The sequence below is a fragment of the Chlorocebus sabaeus genome, chromosome 5 (assembly GCF_047675955.1).
Source record: "Chlorocebus sabaeus isolate Y175 chromosome 5, mChlSab1.0.hap1, whole genome shotgun sequence".
In the NCBI taxonomy this organism is placed as follows: Eukaryota; Metazoa; Chordata; class Mammalia; order Primates; family Cercopithecidae; genus Chlorocebus; species Chlorocebus sabaeus.
In genome coordinates this window covers 14535290-14555801 of record NC_132908.1, presented here as the reverse complement: position 1 = coordinate 14555801, position 20512 = coordinate 14535290, and the positions used below count along the sequence as shown (strand labels likewise).

Here is a 20512-nt window from a genome sequence, read left to right as displayed (position 1 = left end):
GAGGTGGGCGGATCACCAGGTCAGGAGATCCAGACCATCCTGGCTAACACAGTGAAACCCTGCCTATACTTAAAAAATACAAAAGAAATTAGCCAGGCGTGGGGGCATGCGCCTATAGTCCCAGCTACTCGGGAGGCTGAGGCAGGAGAATTGCCTGAACCCAGGAGGTAGAGGTTGCAGTGAGCCAAGAACATGCCACTGCACTCCAGCCTGAGCGACAGAGCGAGACTCCTTCTCAAAAACAAAAAAAAAAATTGGGTGTGGTGGTGCATACCTGTGGTCCCAGCTACTCGTGAGGCTGAGGTGGGAGAATTTTGAGCCAGGGAGTTTGAAGCTTCAGTGAGGCATGGTAGTGTCACTGCACTCCAGTCTGGGCAACAGTGAGATCCTGTCTCAAAAAAAAAAGGCCAGGTACAGTGGTTCACACCTGCATTCCCAGAACTTTGGGAAGCTAAGGCAGCTGGTTCACCTGAGGTCAGGAGTTTAAGACCAGCCTGGCCAACATGGCACAACCCCGTCTCTACTAAAAATACAAAAATTATCCGGGCATGGTGGTGTGCGCACCTGTAATCCCAGCTACTCAGGAGGCTGAGGCAGGAGAATTGCTTGAACCAGGGAGGTAGAGGTTGCAGTAAGCCAAAATGGTGCCACTGCACTCCAGCTTGGGGGACACAGTGAGACTCTGTCTTAAATAAATCAAAATTACCTAAAAAAAAAAAAAAAAAAAAGGATCCCCTGGACATAGAAAATAAGTAAGCCCCTACTACTTAGGCAAATAAAGAACAATTCTATCATTTGGGAATCTTAAGATCAGTTCTACCACTTTATGGATCTTCAGAATCAATCTCTATTTTAGAGATACTAACATTGATTGATCCTACTATGTGCCAGGCACTGTCCTTCACACCTTCACACATATGATCTCATTTAATCCTCATTTAATTTTGGCAGAGAAAAGTTGAACTCCTTACCCAGGATCGTATAACTAGGAAATAAACACCGAAACACATGCTTCACTCTTCTTGTTATTATAAAAGATTTCCTTCTGTAAACCTCAGGGACTTTACAAGCGAAATATTGGATTACTGTAATATGATTCATCAGCCCAATTTAATATTACCTATTCATTATAACGTAATGCTGCTCGAACAACTGAGAAAACGCTGTTGCTTTACCCCCTCCTGGCTCTGTAGCAGCCACGCATAAATCGCAGAACTATAAACATATGCTAATTACATAACCTACATAGGCAATCAATATTTAGAAAAATTTTTACTACCCGATATTTCTGTGGTTGAAAATGTAGAGTCTAATTTTGATCCGCAGTAACATCTAGGTTAATGCTGATTCAGAAGGACAACATTTGTTGTTGCCATGAAAAGAGGCATTGAGACGCTGAATCACTACCTCAAATGTTACCACTATTAATATAACGAGCTACATAGGAAGATCGAATTAGATCATCTCGGACCACCAGGTTTACAATTCCACCTGCAGATACATGCAAGAAGTATTGTCACAGTACTATGTCGCATTATTCCATTGAGGTCATTATCAACTAAGCTTATAATTAATGCACGCTCATTTGGTCAATGTCACCAACGTAGCATACTAACAAAAACAAGGGATGCAAACTCAAATGCCTGTAAGGCAGAAAGTAAGATGGTAGGAAGCGAAGTCTATAGGGAACTATATAACAGAGGTTGCAGATTCATGGCAGATTCTAAAGCATAGCGGTCCCAACATTTTTGGCACCAGGGACCTGCTTTGTGGAAGACAACTTTTCCACAGGCGGGAAGGGGTGGGGTGCAGGAGGGTAATGGTCTTGGGATGAAACTGTTCCACCTCAAATCATAAGGAATTAGATTTGCATAAGGAATATGCAACCTAGATCCCTCATGTGTGCAATTCACAACCGGGTTCATGCTCCTGTGAGAATCTAATGGTGCTGCTGATCTGACAGGAGGCAGAGCTCAGGCAGTCATGCAAGCAATGGTGAGCGGCCAGAGATACAGATGAAGCTTCAATTGTCCACCCACTATTCACCTCCTGCTCTGTGGCCCAGTTCCTAACAGGCCACTGACCAGTACAGGTCCATGGCCCAGTGGTTAGGGACCCGTGCTGCAGCACATTGCTTAATAGAGGACTGTAGCAGCCATGCGCCCAGAGCTTTCCTTTTTTTTTTTTTTTTTTTTTTTTTTTTTTTTTTTTTTGACAGTCTGGCTCTGTTGCCCAGGTTGGAGTGTGGGAGTGTGATCTCGGCTCAACCTCCCAGACTCAAGCAATCCTCTCACCTCAGGCCCCAAAGTAGCTGGGATTACAGGCGCACTCCACCACACCCAGTTAATATTTTTGTATTATTTGTAGAGATGGGGTTTTGCCATGTTACCCAGGCTGGTCTGGAATTCCAGAGTTCAAGCTGTCTGCCCATCTCAGCCTCCCAAAGTGCTGGGATTGCAGGAGTGCACCACCACATCTGGCCTGAAACTCAGATTTTATTTATTTACTTAATTTTATTTATTTTTGAGATGGAGTCTCGCTTTGTTGCCCAGGCTTGAGTGCAGTGGCACGATCTTGGCACACAGCAACCTCCACCTCCCCGATTCAAGCAATTCTCCTGCCTCAGCCTCCCAAGTAGCTGGGATTATGGGCACATGCCACCATGCTTAGCTAATTTTTGTATTTTTAGTAGAGACAGAGTTTCACCATGCTGGCCAGGCTGGTCTTGAACTCCTGACCTCAGGTGATCCACCCGCCTCAGCCTCCAAAAGTGCTGGGATTACAGGCGTGCACCACCGCACCCAGCCTGAAACCCAGATTTTTAATATGAAATCAAAGTCTTCAAACCTTGGAGGTGTCATAAAAAGCATGCTGTGGACCACTAGTTTGCAACTGCCAGTCTAAAATATCATAGACAGATAGGCAGATCACTTGAGGTCAGGAGTTCAAGACCAGTCTGGGCAACATGGTGAAATCTCATCTCTACTAAATATACAAAAATTCGCTGGGTATGGTGGCACACGCCTGTAGTCCCAGTTACTCAGGAGGCTGAGGTTGCAGTGAGCCAAGATCACACCATTGCACTGCAGCCTGGGCAACACAGTGAGATGCCATCTCAAATAAAAATAAAAATAAATTATCCCTGGGACGGTCCTTTCTCCTTTTCTTCTCCCAGACAACAGAGAGGATCCTCCGCTACCGTCCTCTCTTAAGCAAGGCTGTCGAGTCCTTAACTGTAACAAATGTAATAAGCCCTTCACCTTATTACAATTATTCTGCCCTCCCGGAATGTTCAAGTGGTCATGGTGTGGGCAGGGGGTGAGAGGAGAGAGCAGTGGATTTGGTTGGGTTGTGGACAAAGAAAGAGGAAGGAATAAATGGATGAATAAAGATGTAGTTAGAGAAGGATACACTTACAAAGCAGAAGAGAACTGGGAAAAGACAAGCTTTTACTTGATATATACCAAAAATGTGACTCAGTAATTACTGCCTTCTATTCACACGGTTAGCTACACTTCACAGATCTTCAAGTGTTCCTAACCTTTCAACTCCAGCATGTACTTTATCTTTAAATTCCAGATTTCCCTTTTTATGTATCAGCTGTTGAAAGTATAAAAAGAAACTTTTTCAATCATTTTAATTGCATTAGCGGTGATTTAATTTTTTTAGATGCTAAACCTTATGGGTGAAAGTGGATTAAATGTAGCCAAATGCAGCGTCAGAATCTTCAGGCACAAAAACCCATTAACTTTTTAATACTCTCAGAAGATGAACCTAATTTCAAATGAAAGCTGCCTCCAGAATATATTGTTAAGCATATTCTAGATATAATTCATTTTGGCAAACATTCTGTAGAAATTCACGTAACATTTTACTGTACGAAAAGCAAATTGCCCATGTAACAAAAAATACCTTTTCATAGCTTCAGATGAATTTTAAAGGATGACTGATGGTCCTTGGAAGAGACACAGTAAATAGATAAGGTTTATAGCAATGATGTATGAGTTAGAAATTGCAGTTCCAGATAATCTCTCTATTAAAGAGACTATCTACACTTAATTTGGTCCACTGTAGTGAACACAGTTGACGTGAAGTCCCCATGTGAATTCAATCTGAAATACCAAAGTTAATTTTCTTTTCTTTTCTTTTCTTTTTTTTTTTTTTTTTAAGACAGAGTCTTGCTCTGTTGCCTTAGCTGGAGTGCAGTGGCATGATCTTGGCTCACTGCAACCTCCGCTTCCTGGGCTTGAGTGATCCTCCTGCCTCAGCCCCCCGAGTAGCTGGAAGTATAGGTGCAAGCCACCACACCCAGCTACTTTTTGTATTTTTGGTAGAGATAGGCTTTCACCATGTTGCCCAGGTTGGTCTTGAACTCCTGAGCTCAAGTGATCCACCCATCCTGGCCTCCCAAAACGCTGGGATTACAGGCGTGAGCCACCGTGCCTGGCCAGAAAATTTTAAACATGCACAAACTCTCAAGTGGCCCAATTCCCTTTCACCAAACCAATCACAATACAGGTCAAAGAGAATAACTTGTATTAGTTTTTCACAAACAAGACTGATAAATTGTGAACGATGCATGATTTTTAATTACAAGTAAACTGGGCATATGTTTCTGCGTTATTTATAGCTAAAGGGTGATCAGTGGAAATTTTCCTGTTAGTACTTTAATACTTTTTGTATTTATCGGTTCACTACAACATATGCCTCCCAGGTTCAAGCGATTCTCCTGTCTCAGCCACCTGAGTAGCTGAGACCACAGGCACATACTACCATGTCCGGCTAATTTTGTATTTTTAATAGAGACGGGGTTTCACCATGTCGGCCATGCTGGTCTTGAACTCCTGACCTCAACCAATCCGCCTGTCTTGGCCTGCCAAAGTTCCGGGATTACAAGCGTGAACCACCGCACCCAGCCTTATTATAATTGTTATTATTTAAATCTCTTTTGCTCTCTCCTTCAAGAGACCTCACCTCATTCAATTGCATCCGTTGATGTATTCATCTTCTGCCTCCTGGGTTCAAGATCCTCCTGCCTCAGTTTCCCAAGTAGCTGGGACTACAGGCTCACACCACCATGCTTGGCTAATGTTTGTATGTTTTAGAGAGACAGGTCCTTGCCATGTTGCCTAGGCTGGTCTCAAACTCCTGGGCTCAGACGATCCACCTGCCTTCACCTCCCAAAGCACTGGGATTATAGACATGAGCCACCACGCCCAGCCCTAAGTACTTTTATACAAAATGCAAACACTATTCTTCCATCATAAAAGTGATACCACAGCTTCTGTAAAGGTTTGCCAGGCAGTACGCACAATTACCTTGGGTACATTTTTTGATGTATTTTGATGTTAAAATGTATCTTATTATTATGAAACAGTTTTTCCATTGTATTAACTACTTTTACAACAATGCAAATAAGTTATTTTACAAACCATTTAGAAATTGCTTTACTATGGTCCCAATAATGTAAAATATATTAATGCCTATTACATTCAGATAAATTATACACTTGGAAACTACATGTTTATGACTTACAGAAACTTACATAAATTATACAAATTATATGCTCAATTTTTAGGTATATAGTCTTAAATTAAGCTTAAATATAAATTCTCAAGATAAATGAACAGTTCAGGCCTTCACAACTTGAAATCCGTGGAACATGACATTGGAGACAATAGAACTCTGGTGGAAATCTTAGGTGGAATTTGTTGAAACTTTTTTAATTTTTTGAGACGGAGTCTTGCTCTGTCGCCTAGGCTAGAGTGCAGTGGCGTGATCTCCGCTCACTGCAACCTCCACCTCCCAGGTTCACGCCATTATCTTGCCTCAGCCTCCTGAGTAGCTGGGACTATAGGCACCCGCCACCACGCCCGGCTAATTTTTTTGTGTTTTCAGTAGAGATAGGGTTTCACTATGCTAGCCAGGATGGTCTCGATCTCCTGACCTCGTGATCCGCCCGCCTCGGCCTCACAAAGTGAATTTTTTTAAAAAATAGAGATGGGATCTTGCAATATTGCCCAGGCTGGTCTCAAACTCCTTGCTTTAAGCGATCCTCCCACCTCAGCCTCCCAAAGTGCTGGGATTACAAGCGTGAACGACTACATCCAAGTGAAACTTCTTGAGATAGTTACGTAATTTTTAAATCTGATGGTTTAGAAGTTAGACGAACTGAATATTAAATATTAGATCAAGTTTCTCATGTTTATCTTGAAGTATAAAGGTTTATCTTAAAGCACTGATTTTCACAAAATAACATCAGTGTGAAATTGGAAAAGCAGCGAAATATTTTATGTCATATATCTGGGAAATGAAGTGCTTTAGTCAACTGAATGTGCCCAAACTAAAAAACATTCATTAAAAAGTACTTAACTCAGAAATTATAAAAATAGAAGACATCAATAAAATACATTCTATACAGAATACACCAATCATACACTACTCTTTTTTTGATAATAAAAAAACGTACTTACTGAGCCAGGTGTGGTGTCTCACGCCGATAATCCCAGCACTTTGGGAGGCCAAGCTGAGTGGATCAGTAGAGGCCAGGAGTTGGAGACCAGCCTAGCCAACATGTCAAAACACTGTCTCTACTAAAAATACAAAAATGGGCCGGGCGCGGTGGCTCAAGCCTGTAATCCCAGCACTTTGGGAGGCCGAGACGGGCGGATCACGAGGTCAGGAGATCGAGACCATCCTGGCTAACCCGGTGAAACCCCGTCTCTACTAAAAAATACAAAAAACTAGCCGGGTGAGGTGGCAGATGCCTGTAGTCCCAGTTACTCAGGAGGCTGAGGCAGGAGAATGGCCTGAACCCAGGAGGCAGAGCTTGCAGTGAACTGAGATCTGGCCACTGTACTCCAGTCTGGGTGACAGAGCGAGACTCTGTCTCAAAAATATATATATATACAAAACTGAGCCAGGCATGGTGGCACAGGCCTGTAATCCCAGCTACTCTGAAGGATGAGGCAGTAGGATTGTTTGAACCCAGGAGGCGAAGGTTGCAGTGAGCGGAAATCATGCCACTGCACTCCTGCCTGGGTGACAGAGCGAGTCTCTGTCTCAAAAAAAGGAAAAACAAAAAGTCGGTTGCGGTGGCTCACACCTGTAATCCCAGCACTTTGGGACGCTGAGGCAGGCGACTTATGTGGTCAGGAGATCGAGACTATCCTGGTCAACATGGTGAAACTAAAAATGCAAAAATTAGGCCAGGCACGGTGGCTCACGCCTGTAATCCCAGCACTTTGGGAAGCCGAGGCGGCTGGATCATAAGGTCAGGAGATGGGGACCATCCTGGCTAACACGGTGAAACCCCATCTCTACTAAAAACACAAAAAGTTATCCAGGCATGGGGGTGGATGCCTGTACTCCCAGCTACTCGGGAGGCTGAGGTAGGAGAATGGTGTGGAAAGGGAGGTGGAGCTCAAAAACAAAAACAAACAAACAAAATACAAAAATCAGGCGAGGCATGGCGTGGTGTAGTGGTGTCAGTGGTGTCACATGCCTGTAATCCCAGCTACGCAAGAGCCTGAGGCAAGAGAACTGCTTGAACCTGGAGGGTGGAGGCTGCAGTGAGCTGAGATCGTGCCACTGCACTCCAGTCTGGGAGACAGAGCGAGACTCCATCTCAAAAAAAAAAAAAAAAAAAAAGTATTTACTGAATTTTAGTAAAAAAAAAACAAATTATGTATGCTTTGGGGAAAGAAATCTTGTTTTTAAATCTTCATTTCGATTGAGTTCTATGTAAATTAAAATTCACTATGAGAACTATTTTTTGGTATAAAAGTTCATCTGCCCAAAAGTGTTCAGGAGATAACCTGAGATTTTAGAATAGAAATGTAAACATCAAAACCAAGTTTCCCGAAACCTGGGTTAAAATATTAAAAATATTAATAATTCTGAAATGCCATTTTGCCACTATTATTCATATCAACCAAAAAATTAGAGAAGTAATACTTCAGACTAGAACAGGAAAAAATATCTGAATACAATTCAAAAATAATCATAATATTTTTTAAGTGGGTTTATAAATAGCAGTAATTCCTCAAAATGAAATGCATAATTGGCACATCAAGTATTTTGTCTGCAGGCAATTCTGTGCATTTTAGGTCAAATATGTGGTCCCTTTAAGAGAATCCTTGACTTCTCATTTCTCCGGGGATCCTTCTATGGCACTGGTCCACTTTGTACGAAAAATGGTGAAAGCTGACTTCAATGTGCCGTCACCACTCTGCTGGGAAAAACAGACGAAGATGGCCCAGAGAAAACCACAGACTCCAGTGTAAGCTGTTCTCCACTGAACAGGAACAAGGCTGAAGTTGGTCAGCTGGAACAGAGACAGAGAGTTCGTTAGGGCCACATGGAAACCAAAGCCCTGAGTTAATATTACTGAGTAGGCGGAACTTACCTGTACAAAGGGCCAGTACACCAGTCCGCTCTGGAATTAAAAAAAAAATAAAAAAGCAACAACTTTATTAGAATGCCTTTCATTTTTTATTTATTTTATTTTTTATTTTTTGAGACAGCATCTCACTCTGTTGCCCAGACTGGAGTGCAGTGGTGTAATCTTAGCTCACTGCAACCTCTGGCTCCTGGGTTCAAGCAATTCTCGTGCCTCTGTCTCCTGAGTATCTGCGATTACAGGCGCACACCACCTCACCTGGCTAATTTTTGTATTTTTAGTAGAGATGGGTTTTCACCATGTTGGCCAGGCTGGTCTTGAACTCCTGACCTCAGGTGATCTGCCCACCTCGACCTCCCAAAGTGCTGGGATTACAGGTGTGAGCCACTATACCCGGCCTAGCATACCTTTTAACCACACAAAACAATTGCACAGTTCATTCCATAAAAGAGTAAGAAATACTAGGCCAAAAAGATGCTGAGGTAGTATTACATATCAGACTAAGCTGATTAAATTAGACTACTTAAGGCTGGGAGGGGGTTGGGCAGTTGTGGAGAAAAAGACTATTAGGTACAAGACATTTGTATCAATTATATTTTTAACACCAGAATGAAAAGTCTACTAGAATCGGTACCAATTCTGGAAGACAATTGCTTTGGAAATGACAACATATATTTATGCATTGCAATTTCCTGGATACCATGAAAAAATGATGCAGAAATATATCTGTAAATACAAAATCATCAATTAATTTTTTTAAATTTATTATTATTTTTTGAGACATGGTCTCTCTATGTTGCCCAGGCTGGTCTTCAACTCCCAGGCAAAAGCAATATTCCCACCGCAGCCTCCCAAAGTGCTGGGTTTACAGGCATGAGCCACCGCAGCCGGCCGAATTATTTCATTTATGTATTTATTTTGAGATGGAGTCTCATTCTGTTGCCTAGGCTAGAGTGCAGTGGCAAGATCTTGGCTCACTGCAACCTCTGCCTCTTAAGTTCAAGCGATTCTCCTGCCTCAGCCTCCTGAGTAGCTGGGATCACAGGCGCCTGCCACCATGCCCGGCTAATTTTGTATTTTTAGTAGAGACAGGATTTCACCATGTTGGCCAGGCTGGTCTGGAACTCCTGACCTCAGGTGATCTGCCTGCCTCAGCCTCCCACAGTGCTACGGTTACAGGCGTGAGTCACTGTGCCTAGCCTTGAATTGTTAAAACTATATACCAAACCATTGTTTCTGGAATGATTTTCTAATAGTATATTCAAACCATGTGATGCTATAGAACAAGTTTAGCTGAAATTTTCATATATTACAAAATATCTTAAATAGACATTTCAACAAGCTTTATCCCATACAGTCTAATGAAAACGTCACCATTATGAGTTTTTTTAAAAGTCTTGATATACAAATTATACTTCAAAAAGAAAAGCTACAAGTTTTTAAAATAGTCCTTAAAAGTGGTATTACAGACTTACTTTCTTTTCACTAATTTGTATTTTCTGAAATTTCTAAAATGAACAATTGCAATAAAAGCTTTATATTTATATTTAAAAGTAGATATTACATATAGTGTGTGTGTGTGTGTGTGTGTGTGTGTGTGTGTGTGTGTGTGTGTATATAAATTTTTTTTTTTCTGAGGTGGAATTTCGCTCTTGTTGCCCAGGCTGGAGTGCAATGGTGCGATCTTGGCTCACTGCAACCTCCACCTCCCAGGTCCAAGTGATTCTCCTGCCTCAGCCTCCAAGTAGCTGGGATTATAGGTGCCCACGACCACGCCCAGTTAATTTTTTGTATTTTTAGTAGAGACAGGGTTTCGCGATATTGGCCAGACTGGTCTCGAACTCCTGACCTCAGGTGATCTGCCCACCTCGGCCTCCCAACGTACTGGGATTACAGGCGTGAGCCACCGCGCCAGGCCATAATGTATATTTTATATTTATTTATTTATTTATTTTGAGACAGAGTTTTGCTCTTGTTGGGAATCTCAAATTCCCGACCTCAGGTGATCCACCCACCTCTGCCTCCCAAAGTGCTGGGATTACAGGCGTGAGACACGGAGCCTAACCCTTAATTTTGAAATATACTTTAAATATAAAATATACCCCTATAATCCCAGCACTTTGGGAGGCCAAGGCGGGCAGATCACATGAGGTCGGGAGTTTGAGACCAGCCTGACCAACATGGAGAAACCCTGTCTCTACTAAAAACACAAAAATTAGCAGGGCGTGATGTCAGGAACCTGTAATCCCAGCTACTCAAGAAGCTGAGGCAGGAGAATCGCTTGAACCGGGAGGCGGAGGTTGCAGTGAACCAAGACTGCACCATGGAACTACAGCCTGGGCAACAGAACAAGACTCTATCTCAAAAAAAAAAAAAGAAGAATGTAAAACTTTAGCAAAAATAATCAGAAGACTAAACTCATCCAAACATGGCTTTCCTTCTTTCTTTGGTTTTTTTCTTAATAGAGACGAGGCCTCACTATGTGGGCCAGGTTGGTCTTGAACTCCCGGCCCCAAGCAATCCTCCCACCTCTGCCTCCCAAAGTGTTAGGATTACAGGCGTGAGCCACTGTGCCTGTCCATGGCTTTATTTCTTATGGCTGTGTTTTTTTCTTGTCAGAATGTAGTATCATGCAGTAGTATGTTTTGTTCTCAAACCATTCCCTCACCAAAAGAAATCAGGATGCCTCAGACAATTGGCTGATTGTAGGGCCAGGGCAGGGCAGGGGCAAGGTACAAGATGGTTCTGGAACATACTGTCATGCCAGAAAGGAAGTGGCTTATGAAGGAAGAAAAGGAGAAAGAAGACGGGTGATGTCACAGGACACAGGAACCAGCTTGGAGGGACTCCCACTGGCCGAATCTGGGACATGCGAGCACTAAAAATAATTAAACACTGCCATGAACTCTCCTCTGTGCTTTGGCAATCTCCCTCTGAATAGCCCAAAGACATCTGGCATTCAACGTTTCCCAAACTGAACTCACCTCATTTCTTTTCTTTTCTTTTCTTTTTTTGTTGTTGTTGAGACAGAGTCTTGCTCTGTCACCCCGGCTGGAGTGCAGTGGTGCGATCTTGGCTCACTGCAACCTCTGCCTCCCAGGTTCAGGTGATTCTCCTGCCTCAGCCTCCTAAGTAGCTGGGATTACAGGTGCGTGCCACCACACCTGGCTAATTTTTTGTATTTTTCAGGAGAGAACGGGTTTCACCATTTTGGTCAGGCTGGTCTCAAACTCCTGATCTCAAGTGACCCGCTCGCCTCAGCATCCCAAAGTGCTACGATTATAGCCATGAGCCACCATGCCAGGCCAGTTTTATTTTTTTAAATACAGACAGGGTCTTGCTGTGTTGCCCAAGCTGGTCTCAAACTCCTAACCTCAAGGCATCCTCCTGCCTCAGCCTCCCAAAGTGTTAGGATTACAGGCATGAGCCACCACACCCAACGTGCTTTATTTCTTATGTGAACTTGGTTACGATAACTCCCAACTTTGGTTTCCTTTGCTGCCATTACCTAACCGTGAAGTTCAAGATCCTCAGCTCCAGGCGTTCAACAGTCTCCAGGATCCAAACTCATTCCAGGTTGCTCAACACATACTCTGTGAACACCAAACTGCCTGTGGTTTCTCCCCTCCAGGCATACCATGGTGCTTCACACATTGTCACCTCTACTCAGCCCTTCTGCCCCTGGAATGCCCTGTCCCTCGGTATGTGCATAACTCCAGATCTTTTTATTTATTTATTTATTTTGAGGCAGGGCCTCACTGTCTTGCCCAGGCTGGAGTGCACTGGCACAATCACAGCTTACTTCAATCTCAACCTCCTGGGCTCAGGAGATCCTCCCACCTCAGCCTCCTGAGTAGCTGGGACTACAGGTGCGAGACACCATGCCCAGCTCATTTTTGTATTTCTGGAGATGAGGTTTTGTCATCATATTGCCCAGGCTGGTCTCAGACTCCTGAGCTCAAGCAATCCACCCACCTTGGCCTCCCAAAGTGCTGGAATTACAGGCATGAGCCACTGGTGCCTGGCCCCAGCAAGACTTCCTTGATCCCTCCACACCTCCTCGCTGTGCTAAGTACCCATGGAATCTGAAAGCATTTCTCGTCAAACTCTAGTTAATGACTTGTCTATTTATCTATCCATCCCACTAGACTCTAAGTCCCTTTAGGTCAGAATCTGTGTTTTACATAGTTTTTTGGGTATCTTCCACTAACACACCTAAGACAGCACCTGGAAGACACTTTTCTTTCTTTCTTTTTTTTTTTTTAAGGGAGTCTCCCTGTCGCCAGCCTGGAGTGCAGTGGCACAATCTTGGCTCACTGCAACCTCCACCTCCCGGGTTCCAACAATTATCCTGCCTCAGCTCCTGAGTAGCTGGGATTACAGGTGCCCTCCACCACGCCCAGCTAATTTTTATATTTTTAGTAGAGACGGGGTTTCATCAAATTACCAGGATGGTCTCGATCTCTTGACCTCGTGATCCACCTGCCTCAGCCTACCAAAGTGCTGGGATTACAGGCTTGAGTCATCCTGCCTGGTCAACAGTTTTATTACAGGAAATCTTCCCACAAAATCTCCAAATGGGCTGGGCTTCAGACCACTAGTTTACCCTCTTTCTTTTCCTGAAGGTAGATAAGACTCACTCATTGTAACCACTGTTTTATTAAAACAGTATGCAAATATTCCTGTGTTCATATACAAATCCCTGCCTGAAGCTTCTTTCTTTCCCAATTCTACTTCCTGCTTTTTTTTTTTGTTTTTGAAACAAGGTCTCACTCTGTCACTCAGGCTGGTGTGCAGCTATGCAATCACAGCTCACTGCAGCCTCGACCTCCCAGGCTTGCAATCCTCCCATCTCAGCCTCCTGAGCAGCTGGGACCACAGACACATGCCACTATGCCCAGATGATTTATTTTATTTTTGTAGAGATGGGGTTTCACTATGTTGCCCAGGCTGGTCTCAAACTCCTGGACTCTTTTGGGAGGACTTTGGGAGGCGTAGGCAGGCGGATCACCTGAGGTTAGGAGTTCAAGACCAACCTGGCCGACATGGTGAAACCCTATCTCTACTGAAAAATACAAAAAATTAGCTGGATGTGGTGGTGCAAGTCTGTAATGCCAGCTACTCAGGAGGCTGAGGCAGGAGAACTGCTTGAACCCAGGAGGCAGAGGTTGCAGAGAGCTGAGATGGTGCCACTGCAGTCCCCACTAGGGGACAGAGCAAGAATCCATCTAAACACACACACACACACACACACACACACACACACACACACACACACACCAAACAGAAGAAAATCACATTTGGTTATCACCATGGGATCTTCAATTTCTGCCCTAAGAGAAATCACAAGAGTTCTGAACACATTCCTTATAGTTACTGTTCCTGAGTATAGAGGCTCACGGGAAGCCTCTGACTTCAAACCTCTCCATCCTCTACCTCTAGCTATCAAGTAATGCTGCTAGTTCAGGGGCTTGGTACCATTGGTACCATCCAACAGATGATGCTTGAAGCTATGGAGGTAATAGCTGGGTGTGGCTCAACACTGCTTTTGATAGGGAATGAAGAACATGTGAAGCCCTAGGTCAGTCTGTGAACATTCTGTAATCCCAAAGATTTACCTCCTTGTGATGAAGGCAATCAAACATGCTCTAGGGCAGAGATGAAAAGTATCCCTGACTTTGCCAGGCCTTAAGGACACTGTTCAATAAATATTAACTGAATCAATGAATAAATACGTATTGGATGGGACTGTATATATTTGTGCCGAGCAAACAGTAAAACCACTGATTTGCTTCAAACCTTGAAATAACCCTTGGAAAACTTCTCCTTCGCTATCAATACCTTTGTGATGTTAAAGTTCTCTTCACCAGGACTCCGCAGAAAGTTCACCTGAAAACACTGGCTTTGAATGTGGGAATGACTCCATTAAGCCACTCACAGTCTGCAGTCCCTATTTTGCAAATAGAATCCCAATTTACAGAATAAATTGTTGTCACTTGGGCTGCAAAATTCACAAAATAAATTGTGATCATTAATAAGAATTAATAAAGTCAGAAATCATTGACACCATTGAGATATTATTTATTTTCTTCTTTTTTTTTCTTTTTGAGATGGAGTCTTGCTGTGTTGACCAGCCTGGAGTGCAGTGGTGCAATCTCGGCTCACTGCAATCTCTGTCTCCAAGTTCAAGCGATTCTCCTGCCTCAGCCTGCTGGGTAGCTGGGATTACAGACATGCACCACTGTGCCCAGCTATTTTTTTTATTTTTAATAGAGATAGGGTTTCGCCATATTGGCCAGGCTAGTTTCAAACTCGTAACGTCAAGTGATCCACCTGCCTCAGCCTCCCAAGTGTTGGGATTACAGGCGTGAGCCACCAAGCCTGGCCCAGAGACATTATTTCTTTCCAATTCATGAGAAGTACAGATACTCTTAGACCCTCTCCTCATACATCTATCAAAATAACTTGAAGATTTCTCTGTCAAAATATTGGACCCTTCTGCCAACCAAACTGGAGCTCTAATTTAGGAATAGTTTAATAGAAATGGACTGAAGGTTGAGGTGGGAGAATCACTGGAGCACAGGAGTTCGAGGCCAGCCTGGGCTACATAGTGAGACTCTCTCTACCAAAAAATTTAAAAATAATTAACTGGGTGTGGTGGCACATGCCTGTAGTCTCAGCTACTCAGGAGGCTGAGGTGGGAGGATCACTTGAGCTCAGGAGGTCCAGGCTGCAGTGAGCCATGATCATGCCCCTGCATTCTAGCTTCGGTGACAGAATGAGACCCTGTCTCAAAGAAATTTTAATTAAAAAAATAATAATAATTATATATATATACACACACGCATACACATACACACAGAATCCTGATATGATTATGCAAATGTATCAAATTATCACATGTATACTGAAAATATGTACATATAGGTGTCAATTCAAAGATTTTTTAATATTTATAAATATATACACAAAATATTTTTCTGTGTGTGTGTGTATATATATATATACACAACTCCTCGAACTCCTGTGCTCCAGCGATTCTCCCACCTCAACATTAAGTCCATTTCTATTAAACTATTCCTAAATTAGAGCTCCAGTTTGGTTGGCAGAACGGTCCAATATTTTGACAGAGAAATCATCAAGTTATTTTGATAGATGTATGAGGAGAGGCTTTACTATAGATAAAAATATATAGTTATTATTTTATTAACATTTTATTAACATCATTAATGTTTATTAATATTAATATTTAGTAATATAAATAAATGTATATAAATATATATACACACACACATACATACAGAAAAACATACTGATGACATTTTCAAATGCCTGACTTACCAGATAGGTATTCCAGAATTTCTGTTTCAGGTCCAAAAATATGTCATCCTTTTCCTGGAGAATGCTCATACCTATTTGCAAAACACCAAAAGAATTTTAAAAGATTCAGTAGGTACCGTATAACAGTGCATGTTTCAGTTTTCCATTTCAAAATGCGAAGTAACCATCACTATCATCCATCAATACGACCCTTCTGATCCAACAGTGAAAAGAGAACATAGTCAGGCGCGGTGGCTCAAGCCTGTAATCCCAGCACTTTGGGAGGCCGACGCAGGCAGATTGCTCGAGTCCAGGAGTTTAGAGACCAGCCTGGGCAACAGGGCAAAACCCCATCTCTACAAAAAATACAAAAATTAGCCAGGTGTGGTGGCGAGCCTGTAGTCATAGCTACTCAGGAGGCTGAAGTGGGAGGATTGCTTGAGCCTGGCAGGTGGAGGCTGCAGTGAGCTGTGATCATGACACTGCACTCCAGTCTGGGCAACACAGCAAGACCCTGTCTCCCAAAAAAAAAAAAAAAAGAAAATAGAACATAATCTCCACTCTAAAACTGGATAAATTTTAAAGGAATGATAAATATGAAGTGAGAATAGCAGAGTATAAAAGTTACAGCAGAACAATTATTTTTTCAAAAACTATAGCAATTCACAAAAAGAATCAAGTTATAATAGTGGGTCTATTGGTTACTTTTCTCTAACTTCCAAACATATTGTGAAATGTCAAACATTTGAACATTTTGAAATTTTAATTTCTATCTTTTAAAAAAAAGCTAGTGGACTGGTTGTGGTGGCTCATGCCTATAATCCCAGCACTTTGGGAGGCTGAGGCGGGTGGATCACCTGAAGTTGGGAGTTTGAGACCAGCCTGACCAACATGGAGAAACCCTGTCTCTACTAAAAATACAAAATTAGCCGGGCGTGGTGGTGCATGCCTGTTAATTCCAGCTTCTCGGGAGGCTGAGGCAGAAGGATTGCTTGAACCCAGGATTTGGAGGTTTTGGTGTGCCAAGATCATACCACTGAGTTCCTGACTGGGTAACAGCGCAAGACTCCATCTCAAAAATATAAAAATAAAAAAAGGCTAGTGGACTCAAATACTCTGGCAACTACAAATTTCCCATCAGTATTACCCTATTCAAAATTTGAAAGTGAAACCCCAATTCAGCCTTCCTAAAAACACTTTGAAAACGTTGATCTTCAACATTCCTGAAGAGAAATTCACAGCCTGGGCAATACATCAAGACCATTTCTCCACAAAACAATTTAAAAACCAGCCAGGTATAGGGGTGCGCGCCTGTGGTCCCAACTACTCTAGAGGCAGAAGTGAGAGGATTGCTTGAGCCCAGGAGGTTGAGGCTGCAATGAGGTGTGATCACATCACTGCACTTCAGCCTGGGGAATACAGTGAGACCCTGTCTGAGAAAAAGAAAAAAGAAAAAAGAAGAAAGAAATTCAGGTAGCAAGGCAAAGCTCTCCTATTTTAGAAAGGGTTGTAAACTGAGAGTACTTTAAAAATTCTTTCCAATCCCCGATTAGGAGGTAGGGGAAATAAGAGCCTTATTAGTTAATTACAGAAGATTCTTACATGACCCAGCAAAATATTGGTAATACTGTGTTCCATTTACCTAGCATTAATTAAATGCTAAGTACTTTATGCGCCTCATTTCATGTGTCCCTCCTTACAATTCGCTAAGGTAGGTAGAGTTACAAAGGAGGAAAAGAGCTTAGAGAGGTTAATAGCAGACGGAATTCAACCCAGGTGTCTGATTCCCAAGCCAGAGTTGTGAATCTGTTACGAATCTGGTTCCCCAAGGTGACCCCAGCACAAAGATCATCTGATTGGTGCAATTTCCATGTAGAGCCTCATGCAAACCTCCAATCTATCCCCTTCCACTTGCCCCTTCATGGAAATTTGAGGTGAGGGAAACTGAACCAGAAAAACTGAAAACCGGCTGGGCGAGGTGGCTCACGCCTGTAATCCCAGCACTTTCGGAGGCCGAGATGAGCAGATCACTTGAGGACAGGAGTTCGAGACCAGTGTGGCCAACATGGTGAAACCCTGTCTTCATTAAAAATGCAAAAATTAGCTGGGCGTGGTGGTGTGCATCTGTAATCCCAGCCCCTCGGCAGGCTGAGGCAGGAGAATCGCTTGAACCTGGAGATGGAGGTTGCAGTGAGCTGAAATCGGGCCACTACACACTTCAGCCTGGGTGATAAAGCGAGCCTCTGTCTCCAAAAAAAAAAGAAGAAAAAGAGAACAATCTCACTAGTTGTTTCAGGATTAAATAGGATTCTGGTCCCCTACCCCTTCAACAGTGTACAAGGCTTCTGTAACAGGTGCTAGGAAGCTGTTTGCAAATCTAGTCTGGAAATCATACCGTGGGACCAGGCAAAGACCTTCTGATAAAACAGTAGGTGCTAGCTCTCAGGCTGTCTGTTCTCCTGACCCACTGATCCCATGAGCCATGTAGTTGGACGCAATGGCAATAGGCAACCAGGTGGTTTGTGTTTCTGGTGGGGTCTGTAGAGAAAGGAAGTGAATCCAACTCTTCAAAATAAGGTTCAGGGGGCAGGGTAGCTCTCTTCAAGATGGTGGCTTGTCTGACCTCAACCTGGTTTAGAAAGCACCAACAGCCCTTAGGAGAAGTTCCCTCCCATTTGGGAGAAAATCTGTTCCCCAATCCCAAGGTCAGGCTTAAGACCCATAGAGATTTTCTCCCCAGTTACCCACCCCATCCCCTTCAAGGCTATAGAAATTGCAAAGATGATAGAGGCCACAGGGCCCCTTCTGTAAGAAGACGGAGGATCTCCAAAGATCACAAGAATTTAACCAACTTGAGCAATCAGCCTGTTTTACAGCCTCCTGTCCTCAACCTGTTCTTCCCCAACCCTGGATGGAATGAGGTCACCCTGTTTGTTTAAACCAGCTCCGAAGTGCCCCCAGGTTACATATAGATGCACCCAAGTTAACTCTCCTCATTTCCATGCTAAAGTCTTCACCCCGGGAGAAGCTATAGCTTCATGACTATAACCTATGTAACCTATGCAATCTATGTGCTAGCCTCATGACTCACTGGGACTCCTACTCTGCATGCAATCACGCGCCCTCTCCTTTCTCCATCACCCCATAAAACCCTCCTGTCTCCTTCTCGGGGGGACACACTACTTTGGAGAACACGCCCAGTGTCTTCCTTACTTGTGCCAAGTAAAACTCCCATTGACCAAAACCTGCCTCTTGATGGAGTCATCTGGGACTCGTTAGGGGAATGAACCCCGGCATTTTTCAGGTAACATTTCCATTGTTCTTATCGTAGGCAGTAGAGAAGGTTTCCACAGTCAAGCCCCCGTCCCCCAAACCCCAGGCCCGGGTCGCATTTTCTAAGGAGAGGGTTCCCTGAACCCTCACAGGTATATAGTCCTCCACGGCAAGGATCCAAGATCCCTTGATGTCTTCCGTGGGACCCCCAGGGGAAAATCTTGTCACCAAAGCAGGACTAGGCCCGTGGGTATGAGTTTTCTGAAGATCCAGGCCCAACCTCAGATTCCACCTGCTCTGCCCCCCAGGGTCATGGGTCCCCTTGCGTTTTGTTCCTGTGTTGGCCCCGGAGCCCCAGGCATGGATTTTCTGAAGAGCAGGTCGGTCCCTTCCCTGCCCACGACTGGTTCATGGTCATGCAGCTGCTATGGCCTTGAACTGGGATCTCCTTTATTTTCCCGTGGGCCCTTTTCCAGGGGGAAAAGACCTCCCCAGCCCTGCCAGCTCCAGCCTTGACCTACATCCAACCCCGGAGTCTGAGCCCCGACCCTAGCCCCTGACCCGGTGGACCTCTGGCTTTCCAATTTCCCGGCTCCCCAGCCAGTGCCCCCCCGCAACTTCTCGCAATCAAACACCCCAGCCTCCAGCCTTTGTCCCGGGCCTCCAGGCCCCTGAAGCAGCCCTGGTCTCAGAGCCTCAGCTCCTACCCGGGTCCCCAGGCTCCTGCAGCGCCCTCCTCCAGCCGCTTGATCCCGAGTCCCTGGCTCCAGTCCCCCAATAGCGGGTCCCACCCCCGAGGCTCCCTCCCGGCCCCTCACCGGTGTAGAAGGCCGAGACTGCGATGGGCGCACCGACCACCTGGTCCCAGAGCAACTTGGCCAGCACCGCGCGCGGCGCGCGGCCCGGGAGCGCGCGCTCCAGCAGGCCCAGCCACACGTAGTTGAAGTTGGCGTGGAAGGTCACCACCAACGTGGCCACGCGTCGCGTCTGGCGCCAGTCGGCCTCGCCGCCCTGCAGTCGCTGCTGCAGCGCGTCCCCGGCCGAGAAGAGCGAGCCGTAGAGCAGCACGTTGGTGGGCCACGGGTGGCGCCGGGCCGCGCGCGACAACGCCGGCCACCAGCCCGCCATGGCCGCGCTATGGGCGCCCGCGATCAGGAGCCGGCGTGGTAGGCAGCTTCCTGCACCGCCTCCTGGGCCTCCAGCAGCCCCTGAGCTGGCGCCGCCCGCACCTGCACCAGCCCCCTCCAGACGCTCCGGAGCGATTGGGCGCCCGGCCCGCACATTCAGCTCGCACCGTCCAATCCGGAGGTCACAGGGGATGAACGTTTGAAAGGTGCCCGGCCCACCCCCATGCATGGGTCTATTCACACAAAATACCCAGAGCAGGCAAAGCCACAGAGGCAGAAGGCATGGGGTTGTTTATTTACTTGTTTATTTTTATTTTTATTAATTAATTAGATATTTTTGAGACGGAGTCTCGCTCTATCGCCCAGGCTGGAGTGCAATGGCGCGATCTGG

General features: G+C 44.6%; 2 protein-coding genes across 4 annotated transcripts in view; both read right to left on the bottom strand.

Moving 5' to 3' along the window:
* Positions 1–6580, bottom strand: part of BMERB1 (bMERB domain containing 1) — a 188840-nt gene extending 182260 nt beyond the window's left edge. Inside the window, exon 1 of the mRNA XM_007986401.3 lies at positions 6474–6580. The gene's annotated coding sequence lies outside the window, so the exon portion shown is untranslated. The remainder of the gene's footprint in view (positions 1–6473) is intronic.
* A 1428-nt stretch (positions 6581–8008) lies between these two features.
* Positions 8009–20208, bottom strand: LOC140711656 (mpv17-like protein). 3 transcript variants are annotated; one of them, XM_073015189.1, is made up of 4 exons: positions 19813–20206; positions 15743–15813; positions 8408–8437; positions 8009–8326 (listed from the first exon to the last, which is right to left on the bottom strand). In XM_073015189.1, exons 1-4 carry the CDS (start codon positions 20120–20122, stop codon positions 8147–8149), a joined length of 591 nt encoding a protein of 196 aa, XP_072871290.1. In that variant the 5' UTR covers positions 20123–20206; the 3' UTR covers positions 8009–8146. The 3 variants fall into 3 exon arrangements, with proteins under 3 accessions (XP_072871290.1, XP_072871292.1, XP_072871291.1); XM_073015191.1 differs by lacking the exon at positions 15743–15813 and having other exon boundaries at positions 19813–20208; XM_073015190.1 differs by lacking the exon at positions 8408–8437 and having other exon boundaries at positions 19813–20207.
* Between the last annotated feature and the right edge of the window lie 304 nt (positions 20209–20512).

Bases quoted from the DNA above. Each gene is read 5' to 3' on its own strand.
- LOC140711656 (XM_073015189.1), bottom strand. From the start codon at position 20,122: ATGGCGGGCTGGTGGCCGGCGTTGTCGCGCGCGGCCCGGCGCCACCCG. The intron at 8,438-15,742 runs GTAAGTCAGGCA...TTTTAATTCCAG, and splicing joins AATTCTGGAATACCTATCTG to AGCGGACTGGTGTACTGGCC. The intron at 8,327-8,407 runs GTAAGTTCCGCC...TCTCTGTTCCAG, and splicing joins TGTACTGGCCCTTTGTACAG to CTGACCAACTTCAGCCTTGT.